The sequence below is a fragment of the Oryctolagus cuniculus genome, chromosome 5 (assembly GCF_964237555.1).
Source record: "Oryctolagus cuniculus chromosome 5, mOryCun1.1, whole genome shotgun sequence".
Taxonomy (NCBI): Eukaryota; Metazoa; Chordata; class Mammalia; order Lagomorpha; family Leporidae; genus Oryctolagus; species Oryctolagus cuniculus.
This window is the reverse complement of record NC_091436.1, coordinates 144,832,836-144,858,573: the sequence shown is the minus strand read 5'-3', so window position 1 is coordinate 144,858,573 and position 25,738 is coordinate 144,832,836. Positions and strand designations below refer to the sequence as shown.

The following is a 25,738-nucleotide window of genomic DNA, read 5'->3' as shown; positions in this document are numbered from 1 at the left end:
CTTTTTGTTTTAGTTTTAACTCAAAATGAAGGTTCACAGTATTAATGGTCAGGGACTTTTCTCTGCAGATTAACAGTGGTCAGATACTCCAAAGAACACATTTTAAGTGTTCTAGACAACATCTAGGAGGAGGAGAAAATATTTGAGTTTGCAGCATATAGGAGGCACACTGCTTATTTCCTGGTGCTAGGAATCATACCTAATTTTCCACGTAGATTTACATACCTTTTTTTAAAAAGTTGGAAATAAATACCACAACCATTTGTCTGTACTTGCGTTTTCCTTGATAGGGACAAGACTGATTATTGATTGAATTCTTTTGGATACCTAAAACAGTTCACAGATACCGTGGTGTTCTTTTTGTATAATTTCTTTTGGATTACTGTTATTTTTTTTTTTACATCCATCCCCCCCCCCCCCCCCCACTGTGGCTCACCATAGAGCTCTTGGAACAGTATTTGATAGTTTTATTTCCCTTGAATGTATAATTATTATTTGGTGCATGCTTTTAATTGCTGGACTTTGGTTGGCTGGAGTTGAAATTTGGAAATGAATTTCTGAAGCCTTGGGGGCCACCATTGTGTGGCGCAGCAGGTGAAGCTGCTGCTTGTCACCAGCATCCCATAGGAGTGCCAGTTCAAGTCCCAGCTACTCCACTTCCATTCCAGCTCCCTGCTAATGAATCTGGAAAAGTAGCGGAGGATGGCCCGGGGGCTTGGGCCCCCCTGTACCCATTTGGGAGACTGATGGAGTTCCAGGCTCCCGACTTCAGCCTGGCTGTTGTGGCCATTTGGGGAATGAACCAGCAGATGAAAGATCTTTTTTTTTCTGTTTCTCTCCACCTCTCTCTAACTCTGCCTTTCAAATAAATAAATCTTAAGAGTAACTAGCCTTGCATTTAAGACTGCCCATATTGGAGTACCTTGGTTCAGTACCCACTTAAACCTCCTGACCCCAGCTTCCTGATTCCAAGGGCCCTGAGAGGCAGTGTGGAATGCCTCCAGAAATTGTGTCCATTGCGGACACCCATGTAGGAAGCCTAGGTCAAGGCAGTGAATGTTTGTCTTTCTCTGCCTCTTAAATATAACACTTGGGCTGTTTTTTTGTTTCCAATGAAAAGATGTTTTTCTGATCTAAAATATCTTAGGCCATCCTCTGGTGCTAGTTTGGGTTTGGAAATTCTGTATTTTGACTTGGTTAATGCTACATATTTGGGGCTGGTGTTGTGGTGCAGTGTGTTAAACCGTCACTTGGATGCCTGCGTCCTATAAAGGAACGCCCGGGATCATCACCACGTCTCAGCTCCTTCACTTCCTGTTAAAGCACCTGGCGGGCAGTAGGTGACGGCCCAGGTGCTTGGGCTCCTGCCACCCCCATGGGAGGCAGGTAGAATTGCTGGCTCCTGTCTTCGCACTAAGAGAGATCTTCCATCCACTGGTTTGCTCCCCTAAATGCCTTCAACAGTCAGAGCTAGGCTAGGCAGGAGCTAGGAACTCCAAGTTCTCCCATGTCAGTGGCAGGAACATCATCTGTTGCCTTCCAGGTATTTTAGCAGGAAGCTGGATAGGAGGCTTGGAGTAGCCATGACTCACTGATACAGGAGGCGAGTGTGCTATATGTTTGATACTTAGCTGTTTGGAAGGGGAGGACGAATAGTGGTGAGTGCTGGAAAAGGTGTAACTGGGAATCTGTCTTTGCTCAGAAGTTACTGCCTGGGTCTGGCGTTGTGTAGTATGTTAAGCCTTAGCTTGCAATGCCAGCATCCCTTATGGGCACCAGTGTGAGACCCTGCTGCTTCAATTCTGATCCAACTCCATGCTAATGCACCATGAAAAGCAGTGGAAAATGGTCCAGATGTTTGGGCTCCTGTACCCATATGGGAGACTGATGGAGTTTTAGCCTCCTGACTAGCCTGGCCCAGCCATTGTAGCCATTTGAGGAGTGAATCCACAGATGGAGATTCTCTCTCTCCTCCCCACCACCATCACTCTCTCCTCCGCCCCCTCCCTTCCTTTTTCTCTCTCTCCCTTCCTCCTACACATACACACACCCTCTCTGTAACTGCCTTTCTAATAACAAATAAGTTAATGCCCAATTACCTTGCAGTTCAGTTCTTAGCCATTCTGTAGGCCCAAGAGGTTGGAACATTGGGCTTTCTACTTTTCTCTAGAAATGTGTTACTTTCTCTAGAAATGTATACTTTTTCCTTTTTTAAACAAATTCTTGAAAGCTGTACTTAAGCTGGCTTTTGATAAAGATGAAGTCTTGGGGGTGTGTTTAGCTTAATTAATGATTAAGATGTCTGTGTCCCACATTGAGTACCTGGGTTGATTTCTGCCTCTGACTCCAGCTTCCTGCAAACCCTGGAAAACAACAGTAATGGCTAAAGTAACTGGGTTCCTGTCACCCACATGGGAGACCTGAATCTGCCTTTGCCTTTGCAAAAAAAAAAAAAAAAAGGGCTTCCCAAGTTTTTAGGACCCTATTCAGATTTTGATACTTTTTTTTCTTTCTTTCTTTTTCTTTTTTTCTGACAGGCAGAGTTAGACAGAAAGGTCTTCCTTCCGTTGGTTCACCCCCCAAACAGCTGCTATGGCCAGCGCACTGCGCTGATCCGAAGCCAGGAGCCAGGTGCTTCCTCCTGGTCTCCCATGGGGTGCAGGGCCCAAGTACTTGGGCCATCCTCCACTGCACTCCCTGGCCACAGCAGAGAGCTGGCCTGGAAGAGGGGTAACCAGGACAGAATCCGGCGCCCCAACCGGGACTAGAACCCGTGTGCTGGCTCCGCAAGGCGGAGGATTAGCCTAGTGAGCCGCGGAGCAGGCCTAGACCCATTTCTGATCTACTCCCTGTGATTATAACTGCCCCTTGAGTTACATGTTTCATGCCTAAGAGGTAATTGAGGACTATTCGTGGAACAAAGGGAAACATGTTGAAAAGGAAATGTGACGAATGGCTTTAATGGAAGAGACTGAAGGAACAAAAAGTCACATGCGGTAAGTTAATAATTGGGTGCATTTACATAATGTGGCCAGAGTGTCTAGTTCTAACATATTACTTGATGGCATGTGTCAAATGTGTGTTCTTAATTGCTCTCACTGGGCCCAGATGGGGTCCAAAAACAAATACCTGGAAGATGTTTGGTGCACTGAGGTCGAGGCTACTCCAACCACATTTAAGCAAAATGTTGTGTTGATTACAACTCTAGGCATTAAGAAAAAACGGGTTCTATAGCAGGCATTGTGGGTGCAGCAGGTTGAGCCACTGCTTGGGACATCCACATCCATGATGAAGCACTGGCAAGTCCTGGCGACTGCACTTGTAGCATTACTGCTGCTGCATCCTGGGAGGTAGCAGGTGATGGACTAAGGACTTGGGTTTCTGCCAGCCTCCTGAGACCCAGGTGGAATTCCTGGTTCCTGGCTTTGGCCTGGCCCAGCTCTCACTGTGGACTTTAGGGGACATCTGGGGAATAGGCAGTTGGAAGATCTATTTTCCTCTGTCACTCTTTCAAATCTTTTTTAAAAAAGTTTAGAGAGTGGAGAAATGTCTTAGTTACTTAATAGTAAACATTCTGTCCTGAAATTGTATGACATTATTTGAAATGAAAGAATCATAACCATTTGTAACCAGGATACTAGACCTTTACTCAAGTACCATGCCATTTTCTGGGCCTTTGTTGTTGTTGAAAGGCATAGTTTCAGAGAGGCAGAGAGAAAAGTCTTCCATCTGCCAGTTTGCTCCCTAAATGGCTGCAATGGCCAGAACTGGGCCAATCTGGAGCCAGGAGCAGGCCATCTTCCACTGCTTCCCCAGGCCATAGCAGAGAGCTGGATCAGAAGTGGAGCAGCCGGGACACAGAACCAGTGCCCAATGGGATGCCAGTGCTGCAGGCAGCAGCTTTAACCACTACGCCACAGCACCGGCCTCTCTCGGCCTGTTTTAAAGTTTGAAATTCATTGGAAATTTCATGAAGATTAGTCTGTGCTTAATAAAAATTGACACATTTGATATAGAAACATTGAGAAATTTGGGATATTGGTTCTGGCTATGCACAGCAACTATGACCGTGTTGACCAGAGCCTTCTCTTGTACTGTGGGCCAACTTTTATGAAGTTGAAGACCAAAATTTAGTTCCGTAACTTCTATCTTCTGGTTAACAGCATATACGTGCAGGATTCACACCTGCAGGCTACACTTAAGCTTATCTTCAGTAACTTACCCTACTTGAGAGGCCTTTTATATCCAGCTCATCTGTCCATAAAGGTAAGAGTTAGGAAGGCTCTTAGGGTCAGAACTACGTTTAAATTGCAGTTATTGTACCTTGCAAGGTGGTTGTGAGAGCCCATAACTAAGGGCTGGATTAGTTTTAACAGTAAACTCAGGGGCCGGTGTTGTTGCATAGTGGGTAGAGCTGCTGCCTGCAGTGCCAGCATCACATAGGGGTGGCAGTTTGAGTCCTGGCTGCTCCACTTCCCATCCAGCTCCCTGCTGATTTGCCTGGGAAAGCAGCAGAAGATGGCTCAAGTCCTTGGGCCCCTGCACCCACGGGGGAGACCGAGAAGCAGCCAAGAGGCTTGGGATCAGCACAGTTCTGGCCATTGCAGCCATCTGGGGAGTGAAACCTCTTTGTAAAGCTCTGCCTTTCAAATGAGTAAAATGAAACTCTTAAAAAACAGAAACAGTATATCCAGGCCCCCTACAGGTAACTGAGTGTGCTTGATAAAAGAATATGTCCTGAAAGCCAGCACTGTGGCGTAGTGGTTTAAGGCATCCTCTCTCTACAGCACCGGCATCCCATATGGGCACTAGTTTCAGTCCTGGCTGCTCTGTTTCTGATACAGCTTCTTTCTAGTGCACCTGGAAAAGCAGCAGCAGATGACCAAGTCCTTGGGCCCCGGCACCTATTTGAGACCAGGAAGTCCTACCTCCTGGCTTCAGCCTGCCTGGCCCAGCCTTGGTTGTTGCAGCCATTTGGGGAGTGAACCAGCAGATGGAAGCTCTCTTCCTCTCCTTTTCGCTGTAACTCTTTCAAATCTTTTAACGATTTATTTGAAAGAGTTACACAGAGAGGCAGAGAGAGAGAGGTCCTCCATCTGCTGTGCCAATACGAAGCCAGGAGCTTCTTCCTGGTCTCCTACAAGGGTGCAGGGGCCCAAGACTTGGGCCATCTTCTACCACTTTCCCAGGCCATAGCAGAGAGCTGGATCAGAAATGGAGCAGCTGGGACTCAAACCGTCGTCCTATGGATATAGGCACATCAGGTGGTGGGTTTACCCGCTATACCACAGTGCTGGCCCCTCAAGTCTTTAAAAAAAAAGAAAAGGCCATGACTATGTTCCTAAAAGTGGATGATTTTTCTTCATAGTTTTTTTTTTTTTTGACAGGCAGAGTTAGAGAAAGGCCTTCCTTTTTCCATTGGTTCACCCCCCAAGTAGCTGCTAGGGCTGGCGCGCTGTGCTGATCCGAAGCCAGGTGCTTCCTCCTGGTCTCCCATGCGGATGCACTCCCGGGCCACAGCAGAGCTGGACTGGAAGAGGAGCAACCGGGACTAGAACCCGAGGTGCCGGCGCCACAGGCGGAGGATTAGCCTAGTGAGCCGCAGCGCCAGCCCTCTTTTTGAAAGCACATAGTTGACTGCAGCCACTGGCAGTAAAGAGCTAGCTGTGTTGGAAGCAAAGTCTCCCTAATCAGGAGATTCCAAAAACTTCAAAGAAGTAAAACACATGTGCACTGGTGATGAAGTATTTATTGAGACAAAGAATACAAATTGGTGGTATACAGATCACTGAAATCAATGCTGAATTTTATTTATAGCAGACCATCAGGTACTGTTACAGGTAAAGCCCTACTGTTAAGAACTGTGAGGAAATAGACACAGTTGAAATGAACTTCACCCAGGCAAGCACATGTCTGAAGATGGCCTTTGGTACTGGGGATGGGGAATAGCAAATAACTGCAATGGCAGTAACCAGAATTTAGAAATACTCTTATTTAAGCATATTCTTCAAAGAAACAAAGGGGACAAGTGTGGGCTGAAGGCATTTAATATCGCAATTCCCCCACCAAAAGCCCTGTATTACCAAGCGGCAATTAGTGATTTTCAATCTCTACTTTCCCTTTGTTGGAAAAAATTTGTGCATAAATAAAATACCTAAATAAGTCATTGGTGAGGACAAATTCATTTTACTGTCAAAGTGATACAAAGCATAAAAATTCATTGATTTAGGCAAAGTAGCCTTCAAAGAGAACGCGTTTCTTTCAGTTTTAAATACTGGGTGAAATTAAAAAAAAGAAAAAAGGGGGCCAGGCAGAAGTGACAACTGAGCTGGTGCTAAAGGATTTACCAGTTAAGATGTAAGTAATTCCCATCTGTATAAAAATTATCAACACCATGAAGAAGTATGTTAGGAATCAAAGAAAGTGTGTTAACAGAAACTCAAACGGCAGAGAAGTTACAGATTGGGGATCTCAATTAGGTTGTTCTTAAGAGGATAAAGTTTGAGCAATTCAGTTATCTTGATAATACTGGCAAGTGAAGGCTTACTAACACACTGCTGGTTTGTTCCTACCGTCCAGAGTACTCTGAAATCCACACACTTCCCTACCATCGGGCTCCAACATGAACGTCACTCTTCACTAACTTTTCTGAAGGTGCACTAACTACCCAGCAATGGGCACGGAGATTTTCTGGCTGCTTAAATTAGTTGCTAGTCTGTTCTTTAACAGTGATAACAATAGTCCTACAGTTTTAACTTAGGACATGCTCACTGAAACAGTATTCTCACTTGGTTTCAATCCTAGGTTTTGTTCCCTTTGCCTTTCTAGGTTAGAGCTTCAGCATCAAAATGATACTTTGATGCAGAAAATCAGTATTTCTGTAAGTGAAATATACTATTGTGTTCTGAAAAGAAAGGAGACCCACACAATCCCAAGAGAAAAAAATATAGCACTAAATCCTCGTTTCCTCTCCTGCAACTATTTTGACATTTTTTTCTAATCTGGGAACCAAAATCTCTCCCTAAGTGCTGAATTCATACACAGGCAGACTTGGGTTTCGTTACAAAGCCAGACCAAGTAATAACACTTGAGCAGTACACATCATGTTGGGCTGTACAGTATAACTTGAATCCCAACAGTCAGATCTCAATGGCTCATGGACAGCAAATGTGCAGGTTTTTTTTTTAATAACGAACTGGACATGCTTGCCTTTTTTAGTGTTTAAATGAAAGCCTAAGTACAAACCTGTGACCTGAGCAGAGATTATAAATGCAAAGATGTACTGCAGAGCTAAAGAACTGAAGGACATTTCAATTTGAATTCCCCAGCCGATGGCAAAAATAGAATATACACCAATGCTAGTGTATACACTAAATGTTAATTTTTGCAACTAATTTTTTGTAATTTTTAAAAATTGATTTCTTGATTTTTGCTGTGAAGAATCATAGTAATCTGTTTGGTACTCTGACACATTTAACAGCCTTTCTGTGAAGTCTGATTTAATAAAAAATTGTGAAAAGCATGGTTTATGAAATTCTATAATAAAAAGGTAATAAAAGGACAGTTAAAATTTCTATAAACAGTAAGTGTATTTTCACTTGTAAGTGTCAAAGAAAAACTCACTATAAAAATTGATAACAGTGATAAACTGACATTCTTGTATTTGCTAGTAAAGACCAGGAACAAAACTTAGATTGGTCCTTTGCTAAAGCAATCTGATTTTGAACTGTGCAATACAATTTAGTGTTTTGGTTCTTTTGGAAAATAATTATCAGAGTAAAGAAATGCCTAAAAATCAAATAAAACAAACTAGAAATAGCACAGGTATAGCTCAAAAGAGGTAAATGGGATATCCAAAAAGTGCACAAAAGACCCCAATTTTGCTTCAATAGAAGAATAAATGGCAATAAACAAAATATTACTTTGCTTAACATTTTCCCCAAAACTCCATCCCTTGCAGGCCCCAAAATGAGCTTAAATAACCCAGAATAATGTCTGGGAGTGAGACACCCCCTTACTATACAAAGAACAGTTCATAATGGGAAAAAATTGTCAGTATTTCACAGGCTACTAGTACGTATGTAGAGTTAACGATGAACTATAAGACTCTTGAATCTGATATTTCAGCAGTCATGGAACCATATAAAATATAAAAGGAAAGTTGAATGTGAGTATGCGGTATATAAAGTGACACTCAGATTCAGAACACTGAAGGGCACTAATACTTTTGTCATGCTGCATACATACTAGGAATGTTTTACAGTAATTACGCAACTGATGAAGTTTTCCCCACATATTTATAGTTTGACTTTTGGGCACTGAAAATACACATGAATTGTAAGTTAAATTTACAATGACAATATATATTTTTCTCCCACTAAAAGCAATCACTAAAACTTACCTTTTCTTTAAAAATTCACTGATAATATAGCAATATGACTTAATACCTTTTCATCATCATGAGAAACTTGTCGAAACTTGTCCCAAATGTGTGTTTAGGCGTTGAGGATAGTTACAAAGTTCATCATTACTGCGGTGAGCACAGTACGGATTGCAAAACTTCAGGTAAGGGACCTGCTAGGCCTGCATTACCTGCCCCTCTCCTTTGTAGCTAACTCACCACCTCCTGCCTGGGACGGGAGGGTAAGTGGATTCTCCAGTTTGTCCTCACTCCCATCAAAAACCAGACAGCAGTTTTCTCAAGAAGTGTTATCTAAAGATGAAATGATGTAGGCGTTTACAAAACACAACCGGACATTTTCCATCGTTTTGGGATAAACCAAAGTAAAATTCTGAAGTTTCATTTGGAGATTTCAAAGCTGAAAATGCTTTTGGCAAATTCTAATGTCTTAGATTTTAAGAAAGTATATATGTTGTCCATTGGTGATTATGAAACCACTGGCCTTCTTTTCAATCTAAGAATTTTTAACACTTGAATTTAACAGATCTTTCTTCTGGAATAGTTCTTTGGCATTCAAGTAAAATCAATACTTTCAGAACAGTCTCCTGAATCGCACTGGAATGACTGCTTTAATTTCTAAATCATCAATTAATGCTACCCAGGGATACTGATGGTTTTGATACATAATTTAGTCTTGTCATTATTCCAAACAGTATGGAATTCAGGTTTTTCTGGGGCATCATCTGACCCCGTTCCTCTTTACCACGATGGTTCCTGCTACAATGTCATATGCTGTTCGATTATGTTGAAAAAACAGTAGTGTGATGAAAGCAGGGAAAAAAGAAGCAATAGAAAAATTCTTGATCAAAGCCCGTATGGTAGACCTAAAAAATTAAAGCAAAAGTATCAGGTAAGTTGTATATCATAACTACATACAGACTGATGGTATCCTAAAGTGTTCCGACATACTCAAACTATAATTGAGGGAATTTTTACTTTGATATCTGAGTTATTTTCAAGTAACATTACATTGTGATGCAAACACGTGGGCTACTTCTAAAAGTCTTTAGAACTTTCACAAGAAAAGCACCGATTCCATGGTTTTAGAATATGAACTAGTAAGCATCTACAGTATTCTCTAATAGTCTGTTAGAAGAAAAGGACGGCAGTTTCCCTTGTTTACCTTCCCATAGTCACATTGTTACTCCATGCTTCTAGTATCTTCTAAACCACATGCTTCCTGCAGTCCTATTTTCTACCTTTCATGAAGCAAGTTATTAAGTTAGTGTGTGTTTATCAGCTCTTTTTATGGGATCCAGTGATTAAGAAAAACTTTAAAAAGCCTAACAACTCAAGACTGGAGTGTCACCCTACTAATGTTAGATTTCTGCCTTATGTGGCCTGGAAGGCTACAGAAAAGCGCAGTGGCTAAGAGTATGCGGCACTGAATCCAGACTACTGGTTTCAAATCCACCTTCTACTAAGCACTTGTTGTGTTCCACATCTGAAAAAGGGGTACAGTTATCACTATGAAAAGGCTAGGATTAAGTTAGCTAATACATACTCAGTGTTAGTGGTGCACCTCGTATGTAAGAAGTGCTCAATAAACATTGGTCATTACTGACTAAAAGACACAACCAGAATGGTTACCAGAAAGTCTGAGGGGAAAACTTGAGGATGTCAGTAACATCATGGCTCTTTAAGAGTCAATCCTTCCTAGGTCTTCATGTACAATCGACTGAATCATTCCAGCAACAATTCCACGCAGCCTCTTGTTTGGCACAACTGATCACCACCCACTCACCTCCACGACTTGTGTTAGAACTAGCTTACCTTTCCCCTGGAGCTAGACGCCAACAGCCAGCCAGCAGTCCTGAGGTACTGCGAGCCCTAGCACTCAAGAGCATGCCTGTCAAAACTCTTAGGTGGGAGGATGGCAGCTATTACCATAACGAGTCTCAAGGCAAGTCAGCAACTGCCCCAACTTCCACCGATCTAGAGAACAGGAACCCTGGGCACGGGGCACTGATGAAGCCTCCATTCCCAAGGCATCCTCTCAGTACTGTGACTTATGTTCCGTGAAATGATCACCTTGAAAATGCTTGGTGAAAGGGGCCTCCAATCATATAACAGCTGAAATAGTCATAAAGCTCCATCTTAAACTTAACAAATGTAAGCTTACCTATCTGGCTTGAAGAAAACGATCTTAAAAACACTATCAAATGCTGCAATATTATTTAGTTTCATAAGTATATAAACTAGGCTAAGAAAAGGACTTACGTTGTAATGCTAACATTAGAGGAAGGAATCACTAAAACCCGACTTGGAGCAATCAGCACTGACGTGTCACATGTCACGACTCGAAGCCCTAGCAGGAACTTCCCGGGGGTTGCGCCACCTGCTCCCCAGATGCAGATTATCTAAGGAAAGAGGATAATCGAAAAACAAATCACCAGTACGTTTTCTTGCCATATTAGTTCATGTTTTAAAAATTCCAAGTTGGAAGAACTGCATAGAATACTCCAAGGCTAACCATTTAATGCATTTCTACAAGTCTCCAAAATGTGCAGTACCACAATATCTACTATAATATTTCTCTATGATCCATTATAGGTCTAGCTAGTTGTAAAACTTGAAATGTTTTTCCACAGAAACAAGTAGCACAGAAGTATATTTTTGGGTGGTCATCTGTTTATGAGTGGAATTTTATCTGATTTTCTAAGACTGGAAATATTACAAGGAAACTAAACTCTCTCCCCAGAATTTTCTACCTAAAAACTAATAGATGTTAATTAAAACCTGGATAAAACAGAAAAGTAGGAAGACATCTGAAAAGAAAACCATGGAAGAGGCACTGCTCTGCTTCTGACCAGTGCCCAGCTAATGTCCCGGGAACTCAGCAGGTGATGGCCCAAGTACCAGGACCCCTCAAGTGGGAGACCCAAATGGCTCCTGGTTTCAGCCTGGCCCAGACCTGGCTGTTGCAACCTTCTAGGGAGTGAACCAGCAGATGGAAGATCAATTCTCTACCTCCCTCTCCACCTGTCATTCTGCCTTTCAAATAAGTTTTTTAAAAAGCATGATAGATACACTGGCACCAAACTTCACCTTTTTAACTAATCCTTTAGACTGCTTTCAATCATTTGCTGTTATTAAAAAAAAGTTGTAAAGAAAAATACAATGATTATAAATTTCATTACTTCTTTTGTTTGGGGTTGAAAAATCTAAAATTACACTGTTAATATTTGCTGGTCAGCAGCTTACCTCATAGAAACAAACTAATAATCTGTATATAAGAGCCACAACCATCATTTTCTGCAAGTCTTCCATTGATGTGTCTTCATCTATTTCTTCAATTATATAGTGCATAGCAAACTTAGAGATATCCCTACACAAAACAACAGTTTGGGGTTATAAAGAATTATCAGAAAAACTGCATTTTCTAAACAAACATTTGGGTTCTCTGTAGCTAATTTTACAAATGTTCATCAGCTTATGTACGCAATGCTATCACGAGCAGGTACCGTAGCAGCCCTGGGGATTTCATGGTTAATCAATTCAAAATGGTCACTGCTTTTCGGGAGATTCTAACCCAGCCAGGAAAACAGAACAATAAAAAGTAGCAGTATCACAGTGGGATGAGAGCTGTGATGGAACCACACAACACTGTGCAAACCACACCAGATACACTTGAACCTAATGAAGCTTCCCAGGAATGCCCCATAAGCCAGCAGCTGAAGGATGAACAGACATGAGTGAAGAAAGTTCTAGAGGGAGAGAGTGTGGGATGGACGCTATAAGCAGTTTGGTACAGCTCCACTGTTAGGTATGAGAGATGACAATAATTAAGAATCAGGATTTAGGGCCCAGTGCTGTGGCGCAGCTGGTTAAGCTGCTGCCTGTAGCACTGGCATCCCATATGGGCGCTCGTTCTAGTCTCAGTTGCTCCACTTTTTTCTTTTTAGATTTATTTATTTGAAAGACAGTTACAAAGAAAGGTAGAGACAAAGAGAGAGAGAAGTCTTCCATCCACTGGTTCACTCACCAAGATTCTTATGGGTCTCACACGCTGGTGCAGGGGCCCAAGGTCTTGGACCATCCACCACTGCTTTCCCAAGTGCATTAGCAGGGAGCAGGCCAAGGTTTACATCTGCCACGCCACAGCGCCAGCCCCCAGTTGCTCCACTTCTGATCCAGTTCCTGGCTAATGTGCCTGGGAAGGCAGCGGAAGATGGCCCAAGTCCTTGGGCTCCTGCCACCCACGCTGCAGGTCTGGATAAAGCTTAGGCTCCTGGATCTGCATGGGCCAGCTTTGGCTGTTGCAGCCATTTGGGGAGTGAACCAGCAGACACCTCTCCTTCTCTCTGTAATTCTGCCTTTCAAATAAATAAATAAATAAATATTTTTTAAAAAAGAATCAGGATTTATAATCACTTGGCTTTATATCAGAAAAAGGACAGAGATGGACTTTTACTATAATCAGGGGCTGCTGCCTGCAGTGCCCTGCCAGCATCCCATATGGGTACCAGTTTGAGACCTGGCTGCTCCATTTCTGATCCAGCTCCCTGCTATGTCCTGGGAAAGCAGGGGAAAATGGCCCAAGTCCTTGGGCCCCTGCACCCACGTGGGAAACCTGGAAGAAACTCCTGGGTCCTGGCTTCAGATAGGCCTAGCTCCGGCCGTTGCAGCCATTTGTGGAGTGAACCAGTGGATGGAAGATCTCCCTCTGCCTCTGCCTGTTAACTGCCTTTCAAATAAATAAATAATTTAAAAAAAAAAAAAAAGACTTTTCCATAATCAACTCAAGGATGACAGTAATAGGACCAGGAAGAAGCAGTGATGATGAAAAATGATCTGATGAAAAGTGAGGAGGAAATGGTCTGGGTGGAAAGCCATTCAGGAGAAGGAACATAAAGGAGCTGGAATTTGATCAGATGTATAGAGGCACAGGAGAGGGAGGGGGCAGGAAGGACTAGCAGAAACACTAGCTTCCTGGCAAGGGGTTTTAGAATCTGACTACATGTGGGGCCGGTGCTGCAGTGTCATAGGCTAAGCCTCCACCTGCAGCGATGGCAACTCATATGGGCGCCAGTTTGAGTCCCCGCTGCTCCTCTTCCGATCCAGCTCTCTGCCATGGCCTGGCAAAGCAGCAGAAGATGGCCCAAGTGCTTGTGCCCCTGCACCCACATGGGAGACCCAGAAGACACTCCTGGCTCCTGGCTTCGGATTGGCACAGCTCCAGCCACTGTGGCCATTTGTGGAGTGAACCAGCTGATGGAAGACCTTCCTCTCTCTCTCTCCTCTCTGTAATTCTATCATTCAAATAAATAAAAAAATCTAAAAAAAAAAATTGACCACATGTTTGTATCTTGACATGGTCACTTAGTACTTCTGTAACCTTTAAAATTCTGGGCCTAGGTTCTCATATACTCAAATTTCAATCTCTATAAAATGGAGGTATTAGCCTCTACCTCATAGTGGTACTAAGATGAAATAAGACGCCATATAAAGACGCGAGCTAAGTGCCTAGCATACAGAAAGTGCTTAGCAAATGAGAACTGCTGTTATGATTATTTTAATCTCAGGAGAGGGTTATTCAAATAAATGTCTCACTTTGCAGTTCTCTTGGGACTGGGCTCATGGTAAGCAATGCCATTTGGAAATACATCTAGTTGATAATTAGGAGTTCACCCACCAAAAGCTCTTTATATTTCTGTCGTTAGAGACTCTCTCTACAGAATAATAAGAGAGAAATTGCTTCCTGGCCCAAGAATAGTTGAATGAAAACAAACCAGGATTGGAGGATCATTTTACCTACTTTTGATGGGTGAAATTCTCACAGATCTTACAGAATGTATGAGGAGTTTTTTTCTCCTTTGTAGTTATTTCTTAGGTCCAGTAGGAAATAAATCCGACAGAGCTTTTAGAAAGAAATCATGACATTATCCTTATAGTCACTTGCAGGCATGAAGAGAACTCAATAATTTCTAAACAGTAGAAATTCAAACTCTTCTACAAAGGTGCTTAACTTACTTTATTCCACTGAGGTGCATAATGCTTAAGACAATGGTTGCTTTTATAAAGAACAGAATAAAGAAATCCACCATCTCCGCCATAAATCTGTGGGCCAAGGATGGAATAACATACTCCCTGCCTGTAAGTTAAAAAAAAGAAAATTATGAAAAAATGATCATTTCACAAAGGCTTTAGTGCACAAGGCAAGTAAGAATGGAGAAAGCAAAGTCAAGGTACAACCTAGTAATTATGAATATTCACAACCTTGCATCAGTTAGTCATACTGATCCCAACAAGAGTATGTATTACTAAAATACAGCGATACCACTGCACTGTGTTTAATAAACTGCTTAAAATTTATTTTCATCACTCTAATGTTCAAAGATTGATTTCACAGCTGTGTTTGATTCAAGTACCCAAAACATTTCAGCAGGACTCAAATTAGGAGAATCCAGGTGATCACACCTAGGCGACACTCAATTAAACTTTAAGAGAAAAAGGTAAAACTCGAGTAAACTATAGTATAAACACCCACGGTATAAAGTACAGCATAAATAAATACTGTGTAGAGTAAATCCCGGTATCTCACATTTCCCTCCCCTCAGTCATTGTTTTACTTTCTAGAAAATAAATCCGCGGGTCATCAACCTGTCATCCTCAATTCTGATTCAGGCTCATATACAGGCACCAACTGGTTCTCGGTCCACATATCGGTGGCTGAATACAAACTCTAACAAGCGTAGCTAACTAAAGCCATTTCTAGTTCCCAAGCAGAAGTTAACAAGGAGGCTCCGAAAGCAGTAAGCAGGGGCCAGCCAACACTTGGGAACTCCATTTGCATTCATGTAAATCCTCCGGATCGGTCAGGCCCACAGCCCCTAGGCAGCGCACTCCAGCATTGCCAGTCAAGTCTCTGCACAAGTGGGTCTAACTCTCCACCTCGCTCTCCAGGGCAGATTCCTCCCCGTGGGAATCGACCCGGGCGCGAGGCCCTCGATCTGCTCTCAAGGTGGACGGCACTGGGGTGTAAGGCCCGGGCACACTCCCGGGAGCCGCGGCCGTCCCCACGGGGGCGCAAACCCTGCAGGCAGCCTCCCCGAAGACCCCCTCGGGATACCCCCCGCGCCTCGCGCTGCTCACCTGCCTGCCGCCCGCTCTCGCTGGCGGCGCGCGAAGGCGCGGCGGATCCCGCACGAGTCGCTGGAGCGGCCCGGACCGAGCCCTGCACGTGAGGAGCCCGCGGCCCCAGGCCCGCCACCGGGGCCGGGGTGCTGATGCCCGCAGCCGCCCCCGCCTCCGCTCCCGCGGCGCCGGCGCTCGGGAAGTAAAAGGGGTTGTAATAGGCCAGCTGCGGGGGCGGCGGCGCCGCGGCCTGGGGGGCGGCGGCGGCCGTAGCGTAGCTGGGAGCGGGCGGCGGGGGGCTGCAGTAGGCGGGGAAGGCGGCCAGGCCGCTGTGCCAGGTGAGGTAGCCGCAGTAGGACTGCCACAGCCACTCGTGCACCTGCCGCGAGTACTCGCGGGCGCTCAGCCGCGCCGGCTTCTCCCGCAGCGCCTCGGCCTCGGCCGCCTCGCAGCCCGCCGGCTCCTGCAGCCCCGCGCCGGAGCTCGGGGCCGCCTCTCTTCGCCTCCTGAGCTCCCGCTGCGGCTCCGACTCCTCCGGGGCAGCGGCGGAGGCGGGCGCGAGGGCCGGGGCTGGCGGCCGGCCCGGGGCCTGGGGTTCGACTGGCGCCGCGTCTCGGGGACAAGGGCCGGCGGCTGCGGGAGGGCCTCTCAGGGAAGGGACAGGCGCGTGGTCCCCTCCGCCATCGTCCTGCCCGGGAGGGCGACCTCGGGCTTCCTCGGGCCCTTCTGCCATCGTCGCCTCGGCAGCACCCTTCGCGGTACCTGTCACTGCGCCGTCTCCCTCCCCTCAGAGGCCCCTCCCCAACGGCCCTTTCGCCACCGCAGCAGCCGCAGGCGTCAACAATCCGCCACCGGAAGCGGAAACCCCGCCCCTCGGGGGGCGTCGCTGATCGCTGCGCGGGGCCGCCGGAGGCCGGGAGGTTGGGCTGTTGTGTCTGGTGTGGGGTTTTTGGGTTCCTGTCCCGTCGGCAGTCCGGCTCCCCACGCCTCTTTATGGTTAATCGAGTGATGTCTAAGGCCTGAGGCCTCTCTAGAGAATCCCGGGGGGTTGGCGCCGGATGTCCCGTGAGAAACTTCGGCTGGATGGAGGGGGATTTCCGGGACGGGCCCGGGGCCAGCGCCGCCATTGCCCTCGCCGAGCCGAGAGCGTGGTTCGCCATTTGTGCTCGAGAATGTCTGTGCACTTGGGAGAAACACATCGACAGCCAAACTGAACTGGGACTTGTTTTGGGATGCGACGGGAAGAGAGATTGCTGATTTAGAAGCTGGTCTTGGTCCTGATGCTGGAGCTAGCGAGCCTGTGTCCATAAAAACTTTCCCGCTGCCGCAGAGCGGAACCTTTCCTTAAGCCTGTTTTCCTGTTGGGGAAAGAACCCCTGATTATATCCAGGGTTTGGGAGCCTTTTAAAAAAGATTTATTTATTGAAAATCAGTTACAGAGAAGGAGAGGCAGAGAGAGAGAGGTCTTTCATCCGATGGTCCACTTCCCACCTGGCTGCAATGGCCAGAGCTGCACCAATCCGAAGCCAGGACCCAGCAGCTTCTTTCGTGTCTCCCACGTGGGTGCAGGGGCCCAAGGGCTTGGGCCATCTTCTGTTTCCCAGGCCATAGCAGAGAGTTGGATGGGAAATGGAGCAGCCAGGTCTCGAACCCGAGCCCATATGGGATGCTGGCACTGCAGGCAGTGGCTTTACCTGCTACGCCACAGCGCTGTTCCCACAGACTAGTATTTTAATATGCTTTCCCATGTCCTTAACTGGATTAGTTCCCTCAGTCGTAGTAGTATAACTTTGGCCAGAATCAGGGCCAACAGGGGCCAAGAGCCCATGGAGTATTTACTGATGATGCCCAGAATAATTTTTGACTGCTCAGGGGCATCTAAAAGGCTTAACGTCTAAGAAGCTAATGAGCTGGATAGAGACTTGGACACAACACTTGAAAAACTATTAAGACTGAGTATTGGGCTGGCGTTGTGGCTTAGCAGGTGAAGCCACCACCTGTGATGCCTGCATCCCTTAAGGCCCAGGTTCAAGGCCTAACTGCTCCACTTCCCATCCAGCTCCTTGCTGATGCACCTGGGGGTGCCAGCACCCTTGTGGGAAACCTAGAAGAACCTCCTGGCTCCTGGCTTCAGGCTGTTGTAGCTATTTGGGGAGCGAACCAGCAGATGGAAGATCTCACACTTTTTCTCTAAACTCTGCCTTTAAAATAAGATCGTGGGGCCAGCGCTGTGGCTTGGCAGGTAAAGCTGCTGCCTGCAGTGCTGGCTTCCCATAGGGGCTCTGGTTCAAGTCCCAGCTGTTCCACTTCCAATCCAGCTCTATTCTGTGGCCTGGGAAAGCAATAGAGGATAGCTCAAGTCCTCGGGCACCTGCACCCACGTGGGAGACCCGAAGAAGCTCCTGGCTTCAGATTGGCCCAGCTCTGGCTGTTGGGGCCATTTGGAAAGTGAACCAGTAGGTGGGAGGCCTCTCTTTCTCTCTGCCTCTGTCTCTCTGTAAATCTACCTCTCAAATAAATAAAAATAAAATCTTGAAACTCTCTTAGGTCTGAGTTGATCAAGCGGTACCATCAGCATTGCTCCTGAAAGCATTCCTTATGTGATCTGCATTCAATAGAAACCATATTGGAAAACATAGTTGTTGAACTTGGATCTTTCCCTGGCTACCACTGGGTGGTCCAACCCAGGAGATGCTGGGCAGCTGCTAGTTAGCCCCATAGTTATCAAGGAAAACCACTGCAGTGCTCTGTTGCTGAGCCAGGATGTACAGGAGGTCTGGTGCACACAATGCTTTTTCTGTTTATGACATTCAACTTACGGTGGTCTTCTTGGGAACATAACCCCATTGTGAGTTGAGCATCTGTACTCCCCCAGGCAATTTGTGCACCTAAGGCTGAGAGTCACTCTCGCTGCATCCCTAGATGGCTTTCACTGGTTCTAACCCAAGAGTGTTGGTGGTTGCTCCCCGTGAGCACCTCAAGAGAGTAGACCTCTCCACCTCCCTCTAGCCACAACTCCATTTCTTTCCTCATTTACTGAGCACTGTCTGCGCTGGTTGCTATGCTAGATGATGGGGATACAAAGGCGAGTGAGATGTAGTCTTTGTAGTTGAGAAGCTCACAGAACGGATGGGGGAGCTTGGCGGTGAGTAAGTGTCTGGTAAAGTGTGAACCCCAAGGAGGGAGTGGTCTGTTGCAGTTGATTTCTCAACAATGTTGCGGTGCATTTGTTTCTGAGAGGAGGAGCATGGTGGGGGCAAGAGGCATGGAGTCACCACACAGACCCCAGGAGTCGGGTGAAAGTGGGCTGGAGGCAAGCAGCCCACAGACTGGTTTATTTCAGTTAGTACAACAGCTTATATAGTCAAGACCAGCCAATCCGGTCAAGGGGCAGTCTATGCCCCAACTAATCACAGCCTGTTGTCAGTTTCCAAAGCCATCCAATCACGGCCTGTTGCCAGGCAGTTTCTGTTGTCAGCGGCCATCTTGATAGGACCTTTTCACCTCATTCCACCACAGGGGTCCATCCATCTGTTAGGAGACAGGCCTGAGACTAGGGAACAGCTTTGAGGTGACACACTGGAGGTGGTCATGAGCTAAGTCTTAGCAACATTCGTGATGGAGACACAGGAGGGACTGTGATTGCAGGGAAAGGCTGCAACCTGAGCAAAGTTCACAGAAATAGCTGACACTTAGGGCCTTGGCTGGCTGGCATGGAGATAAGCCAGGAAAAGGAGGGAGGAGTCAGAGTGCTTTTGTCCTCCATGAGGGAGTTTGGACTTCAACCCACAGAGAGCAGAAGCTGTTGAAGAGCTTTACTCAGGGATGTACACCTGGTCATATCCTTGTGCTAACTGTGAAAGATGAGTTGGAAATGGTGTACCACTGAAGATGTGACTCCAGCGGGGAGAGTACAGTCTAGATAAAATGAAGAGAACCTAACCCAGAGCACTTACAGTGGGATGTAAGGGAGACGGAGCATTTGAGTGAATAAGGAAGCTCAATTTGCAGAACTGGCTGACTGCATGCATCTGGGAGGAGAGAGAGCGCGTCACACACTCTGCAGCGTGGCTGACTGGATGAGTGGACTGTGATGCCCTCCGTGGGAATGAAGAAGACAGGAGGTAGTGCACGATGGCAGAAGGGGGTGCAGTGAGGTTCCTGTGGGTATCCAGGGGGTACTGGCTGCTGAGTACATTGCATCTGTGAAGGTACAGATTGAGAGTCATTGGATATAGGTGGCCCTTGATGCAATGAATGGAAGTGAAATGATGCAATGAGAAGAAAGCCAAGAACAGAAACCAGGGAATATTAAAGGAATGGTAGACTGAGAAGTGAGTAAGGTAGGAAGGATGGTAGAATGCAGTGGAGGGGGGCTGGTGCTGTGGCTCAATTGGTTAATCCTCTGCCTGCAGCACAGGCATCCCATATGGGTGCCGGGTTCTAGTCCTGGCTGCCCCTCTTCTAGTCCAGCTCCCTGCTGTGGCCCGGGAGGGCAGTGGAGGATGGCCCAAGTGCTTGGGTGCCTGCACCCGCATGGGAGACCAGGAGGAAGCACCTGGCTCCTGGCTTCAGATCGGTGCAGCGCCGGCCATGGCAGCCATTTGGGGAGTGAACCAACGGAAGGAAGACCTTTCTCTCTGTCTGTCTCTCTCACTGTTTATAACTCTACCTGTCAAATTAAAAAAAAAAAAATTCAGTGGAGGGCTGGCGCTGTGGCGCTGTGGTGCAGTGGGCTAAGCCTCCACCTGCAGCACTGGAATCTCATATGGACACCAGTTCAAGTCCTGTCTGTTCCTCTTCTGATCTAGCTCTCTAATGGCCTGGGAAAGCAGTAGAAGATGGCCCAAGTGCTTGGGCCCCTGCACCCACGTGGGAGACCAGGAAGAAGCTTCTGGCTCCTGGCTTCAGTTCAGCTCAGTTCCGGCCACTGCAGCCATCTGGGGAGTGAGGCAGCAGATGGAAGACCTTTCTTTCTCTCTCTCTTCTCTGTAACTCTACCTCTCAAATAAATAAATAAAATCCTTAAAAAAAAAGAGTGCAGTGGGAGGAGAGATTTTTATTAAGCTTCTCCAGAAAAAACAGCCAAAAGGGTCTGCTTAGACATAAAGAACATTTTTTGCACTAAAACACTTATCTTTGAACTCCATTTTTCATGCACTTTTTGAAGTTCTTTGTGGAAAAATGGAATTCAAAGATAAGTGTATTCTGGTGCAAAAAATCTTGGGGTTTATGCATAGTTTTTTTCATAATACATGTTTCTTTGATTTTGCTGATAAGACCCCTCATTTGCTGTCTGCAAGCTGAGACCCAGGAGAGCAGGGTGCTGGTGCAGTTCTGGCCCAAGAGCAGAAGTCTAAGAACCCAGGAATGGATGGTGTAAATCCCAGCAGAAGGGCAGGAGAAGACAAATGTCTCAGATCAAGTGAATAGGCAGGAAATAAAAAAAAGGGATGAGGGAGAGGCCTGTGGCATAGCGGGGTAGGCTATTGCTTAGGCTGCCTACATCCCTGTCAGAGTGCCAGCTAGGGTCCCTGCTACCAGCTTCCTGCTGATGCATCCTGGGGGGCAGCAGATGATGGCTCAAGTACTTGGGTCCCTGCCACCCATGTGAGAGATCTGGATAAAATTCCAGGCTCTTGGCTTTGGCCTGGTCCAGCTCCGGCTGTTGGGGTATTGAGTGAATCAGTGGATGGAAGATCAGTCTCTCTGTCTCTCTTTGCTTTTTTTTTTTTTTTTTTTAATTTTTTTTTGGATAGGCAGAGTGGACAGTGAGAGAGAGACAGAGAGAAAGGGCTTCCTTTTGCTGTTGGTTCACCCTCCAATGGCCGCTGCGGCTGGCGTGCTGTGGCAGGTGCACCACGCTGATCCGAAGGCAGGAGCCAGGTGCTTCTCCTGGTCTCCCATGGGGTGCAGGGCCCAAGCACCTGGGCTGTGGGGAGCAACTCGGACTAGACTAAGTTACTGGAATTAAGACTTATTCTATGCATCTGCTCTCCCACAATATGGTGCTGGGAGAGGAGGAAACAGCTTCTACGCAGCTGCCTCTTGCCAACTTGAGTGATGACCTCCAGGAGCTGATCCTGCTCCTGATTGGAGTAGAGCAGCGTACTCGGCGTGTGGGTAGCAGAGTTGGGATTGGTGGAAGAGGACTATAAAGGAGGAGAGAGACGGCATGCACCAGGAACATCTAGGGGGAACATCTATCTGAAGGAACACCTGTGCAGCCCCCGAGAGAGCCGGCCGGCGGTGTGCCACTCTCCTGCGGAAGTGGGGAAAGTGGCCAGGGGGAACCGCCCTTCCACGGAGGTGGAAGGGACGGCAGCCAACCTGGGAAGAACCAGCAGCAAACCCGGGGAGGGCCGAGCAGACAAAAGAACAGCGCAGGGTCCTGTGTCGTTCCTCCACGAAGAGGGGGAGCGACATAATGGTGCCGTGACTCGGATATGAAACCTAGGCAGGGCTTAGTGTCGTTCCTCCACGAAGAGGGGGAGCGACACTGGGCCATCCTCCACTGCACTCCCTGGCCACAGCAGAGAGCTGGCCTAGAAGAGGGGCAACCAGGACAGAATCCGGCGCCCCAACCGAGACTAGAACCCAGTGTGCCGGCGCCGCAAGGCGGAGGATTAGCCTATTGAGCCACGGAGCTGGCTCTCTTTGCTTTTAAGTAGATGAAAATAAATGAATAGGGGCCGGCGCTGTGGCGCAGTGGGTTAAAGCCCTGGCCTGAAGCGCTGGCATCCCATAGGGGTGCCGGTTCTAGTTCCGGCTGCTCCTCTTCCAATCAAGCTCTCTGCTATGGCCTGGGAAAGCAGTAGAAGATGGTCCAAGTCCTTGGGCCCCTGCACCCACATGGGAGACCCAGAAGAAGCTCCTGGCTCCTGGCTTCGGATCGGTGCAGTTCCGTCCATTGCAGCCATCTGGGGAGTGAACCAACGGATGGAAGACACCTCTCTCTCTCTCTCTCTCTCTCTCTGTAACTCTTTCAAATAGATAAACTGAATCTTAAATAAATAAATAAAAGAAATGAATAAACGTTAAATGGGGTATGAAATCCTCTTTCCTCTGCCTTTTGTTCTATTCAGGCAATCCATGGATTCGATGGTGCCCACCCTTCATGGAGAGGGCAACCTGCTGTGCTGAGTGCTGACCTCGTCTGAGAACCCCCATCCCAGACACACCCAGATAGAATGGGTCATCTGCGCACCCCTGACCCATTCAAATTGACGGCTAAAATGAATCATGGCAGGGGCTACACCTGCGGTCAGAACCATGAGGAAATCAGGAGGGATGAAGACTGTGCTGGGCGTTTTCTTTTCTTCTCTCTCTCTCTCTCTCTCTCTCTCTCTCTCTCTCTCTCTCTCTCTCACGCGATAACAGTGCCTGCATTTCCTCTAGCTGACTGATCCTCTCCCCAGATGGGCAGCTGTGGGAGGACCGTCTGGGCATCCTGCACTGCAGCCCCAGGCCGCAGGGTGGGCGTGCCACCTAAGGTTAGCCAGGTGGCCGGCTCATCAGGGACTTGGAAACTTGGGCCAAGTGATCCAGGGATGGAATAAACTCAATGCCAGCAGAAATTCCTTACCTGATGAGATCGTCGATAACTCTCGCAAATGATACTTTCCCCATCCGTTTCAGGAGCTGTGCTATCCTTGCAATGCATTCCTCTTAAATCAGCAGAACTGGCTTACGACCCTCTCAACTAAAGACCCTGGGCTGGCCATCAGGACGTCATGCATGGTTTTGCCTGGGTAGTTTTAGGGGGAGAGCAGTGAAAAGCTGACTGAAGACAGAATGGAAGGTGGGGAAGTAGAGATAATGATTGCATTCTACTCTTTTAGGCATTTGTTTTGGAAGAGAAGCCTTTAGGGAAGTGACTCTTTTTAGCTATGTTTGACTCCATGTCAGCTAAAGACAGTTCTTAAAATTTGGGCAGCTACAAATATGTTTTATAAGGATTGCTCCAACTTTTAGTGAGATTTAGTTTGTAAATATATTTCAACTATTTTTACAAGTAATGAGCATACTTCAAAAAATTTGTGCAAAGAGGAATCAAAAGATAAGCTAATTGTGGTGCAAAAAGTTTTTGAAATTCATGGATAGAGACTCTTCAAAGAGTTCATGGAAAAATGCATGTTACCAAAAACTGTGTATGGATTTCAAAATATTTTTGCAGAAAAATAAACTTCTAATTCCATTTTTCCACCTTTTAAAAATTTTTATTTGAAAGCCAGAGTTGCAGAGAGAGAAGGAGAGGCAGAGAGAGAGAGGGACATCTTACATCCTCTGGTTCACTCCCCAAATGACCACAACAGCCAAGGCTGGGCCAGGCCAAAAACCAGGAGCTGGGAGCCTCATCCAGGTCTCCCACTTGGGTGCAGGGGCCCAAGCACTTGGGTCGTCTTCTGCTGTTTTCCCAGACACATTAGAAGGGAGCTGGATTAGAAGTGGAGCAGCTGGAATGCTGGCATTTCAGGCAGCAGCTTAACCCACTATGCCACAGTGCCGGCCCCACTTTTTCACCAGTTTAAGTAAGTTCCCTTGTATATGGCAAGTCAGATCTGTGATGTCAAATTGGTCTTTGCTGTGCACTTCAGGATAAGGTTTGTCTGATTTAATGTATCAATAGAAAGCAATTGTAAAAAATGAAACCACCACCAAAGATTTCTTCTGCAAATAAGGTGCCCAACACACCAAGTAAAACTGAATTAAAAAATAATTTGAGGAGCTGGCGTAGTGGTGTAGTGGGTAAAGCTGATGTCTATGATGCTGGCATTCCATATGGATGCTAAAGTTTGTGTCTTGGCTGCACCACTGCCAATCCAACTCCCTGATACCCTGGGAAAGCAGTGGAAGGCAGCCCAAGTGTTTGAGCCCCTGTCACACACCTGGGATACCCAGTTAAAGCTCCTGGCTCCTGGCTTCCACCTGGGTCAACTCTAACTATTGCTGCCATTTGGGGGGTAGTGAACCAGTGAATGGAAGATCATACTCTCTGTCTCCATCTCTCTTCTATAACTCTTTCAAACAAATAAATCTTTAAAAAATAATAATTTGATTTTAGTGCTAAATTTTAGAAATTCGCATAAACTAAGACCCCCTTTCCCCCAACCAGACTTGGAGAGAATTGCTATATGATGCTTTTCTGCCCCCTGGTGGTGGTTAAAAAGCATTAAGAAAATTATCTGTTTTAAAACATTTTGTATTGAAATTGATAATATATTTTCAGTATAACAGAATTTCTGATTCTATGACTCCAGATGATTTTTAAATGCGTCATCATTCACAAAAGGCAGGTGACATTCTAAAAGATACTCAAACTCACAAAACGGCTGCCAATCTAATTGTAGAGAATGAACAGGCAGGACCCACCAGTAGGTGGGGGAATTTCCAAAGCTAAGATCGCCGGGCTCTCCTAACCTGACTTCCGAATCTGAGTCCTTAAAGATCATGGATTCAGCCTTCTCCGTTTTACACTGACAGAAACCAAGGACTGTCGATGCTTTAAATACAGATACAAATATTGCCCACCAAATTCTGGTTAAAAGGGCAGGCTGTTTTTAACTTTGAATTGTATTTCTACTCATGAGAAAGGAGACTGGGGGGAAGCGAAAGCATCATGTTAGGTCTGGTGGGCATGAGATATGAAACTGAGAACAAGTAGTGTGAATGGAGAAAGTGACTGTGACACAGGGAGCAAGGAGGCCAAAGGGCAACCTGGGCGGCACCTGAGAAAGTGTTAGATTACCTGACCACATGACCGGGTGTGGGAGGAGGCAGTGGCAGCTGCGTTTGGCTTTGATCTGGTCAGCAACTGAAAGCTACTGTGAAAGACAGACATATTTATAAAATACCAAGTGTTGGTACAAATGAACGTGAAAACTGTTGGTTTGCTTTTGCTGCTCCTTTCTGAGCCCTGGAAACCACCGAGAGGGAGAGAGAGAGAGAGAGAGAGAGAGAGAGAGAACACCAAAGTTCTTGAGTGCCTGATGTAAATTCTCTCCCCGGGGCTTTCATGCCAGACTGTGGCTCCACTCTTCCCAGACTCCCTCCCAACCTCTCACCAGTGGAGCCCTCTCCCCATTATCATTTACTTAGTGTTATTTATCTATTTATTGTTCATTTTATTTGAAAGGCAGAAAGAGAGAGAGAAAGGGAGAGAGATCTTCCATTTGCTCATTCACTCCCCAAAAGCTGGGT

General features: G+C 46.4%; 1 protein-coding gene across 1 annotated transcript; it reads right to left on the bottom strand.

Annotated features, from left to right (window-relative positions):
* Nucleotides 1–5,729: 5,729 nt before the first annotated feature.
* Nucleotides 5,730–16,389, bottom strand: FAM8A1 (family with sequence similarity 8 member A1). Its single transcript, XM_002720864.5, has 5 exons — nt 15,557–16,389; nt 14,435–14,555; nt 11,666–11,789; nt 10,682–10,821; nt 5,730–9,285 (listed from the first exon to the last, which is right to left on the bottom strand). The coding sequence occupies exons 1-5, from the start codon at nt 16,269–16,271 to the stop codon at nt 9,141–9,143; spliced, it is 1,245 nt and encodes a 414-aa protein (XP_002720910.2). The 5' UTR covers nt 16,272–16,389; the 3' UTR covers nt 5,730–9,140.
* Nucleotides 16,390–25,738: the final 9,349 nt, after the last annotated feature.

Coding starts and splice junctions, on each gene's coding strand:
- FAM8A1 (XM_002720864.5), bottom strand. CDS start 16,271: ATGGCAGAAGGGCCCGAGGAAGCCCGAGGTCGCCCTCCCGGGCAGGAC. Junction 11,790..14,434: donor ATGCACCTCAGTGGAATAAA/GTAAGTTAAGCA, acceptor TGTTTTGTGTAG/GGATATCTCTAAGTTTGCTA. Junction 10,822..11,665: donor TATTAGTTTGTTTCTATGAG/GTAAGCTGCTGA, acceptor CTCTTTCCTTAG/ATAATCTGCATCTGGGGAGC.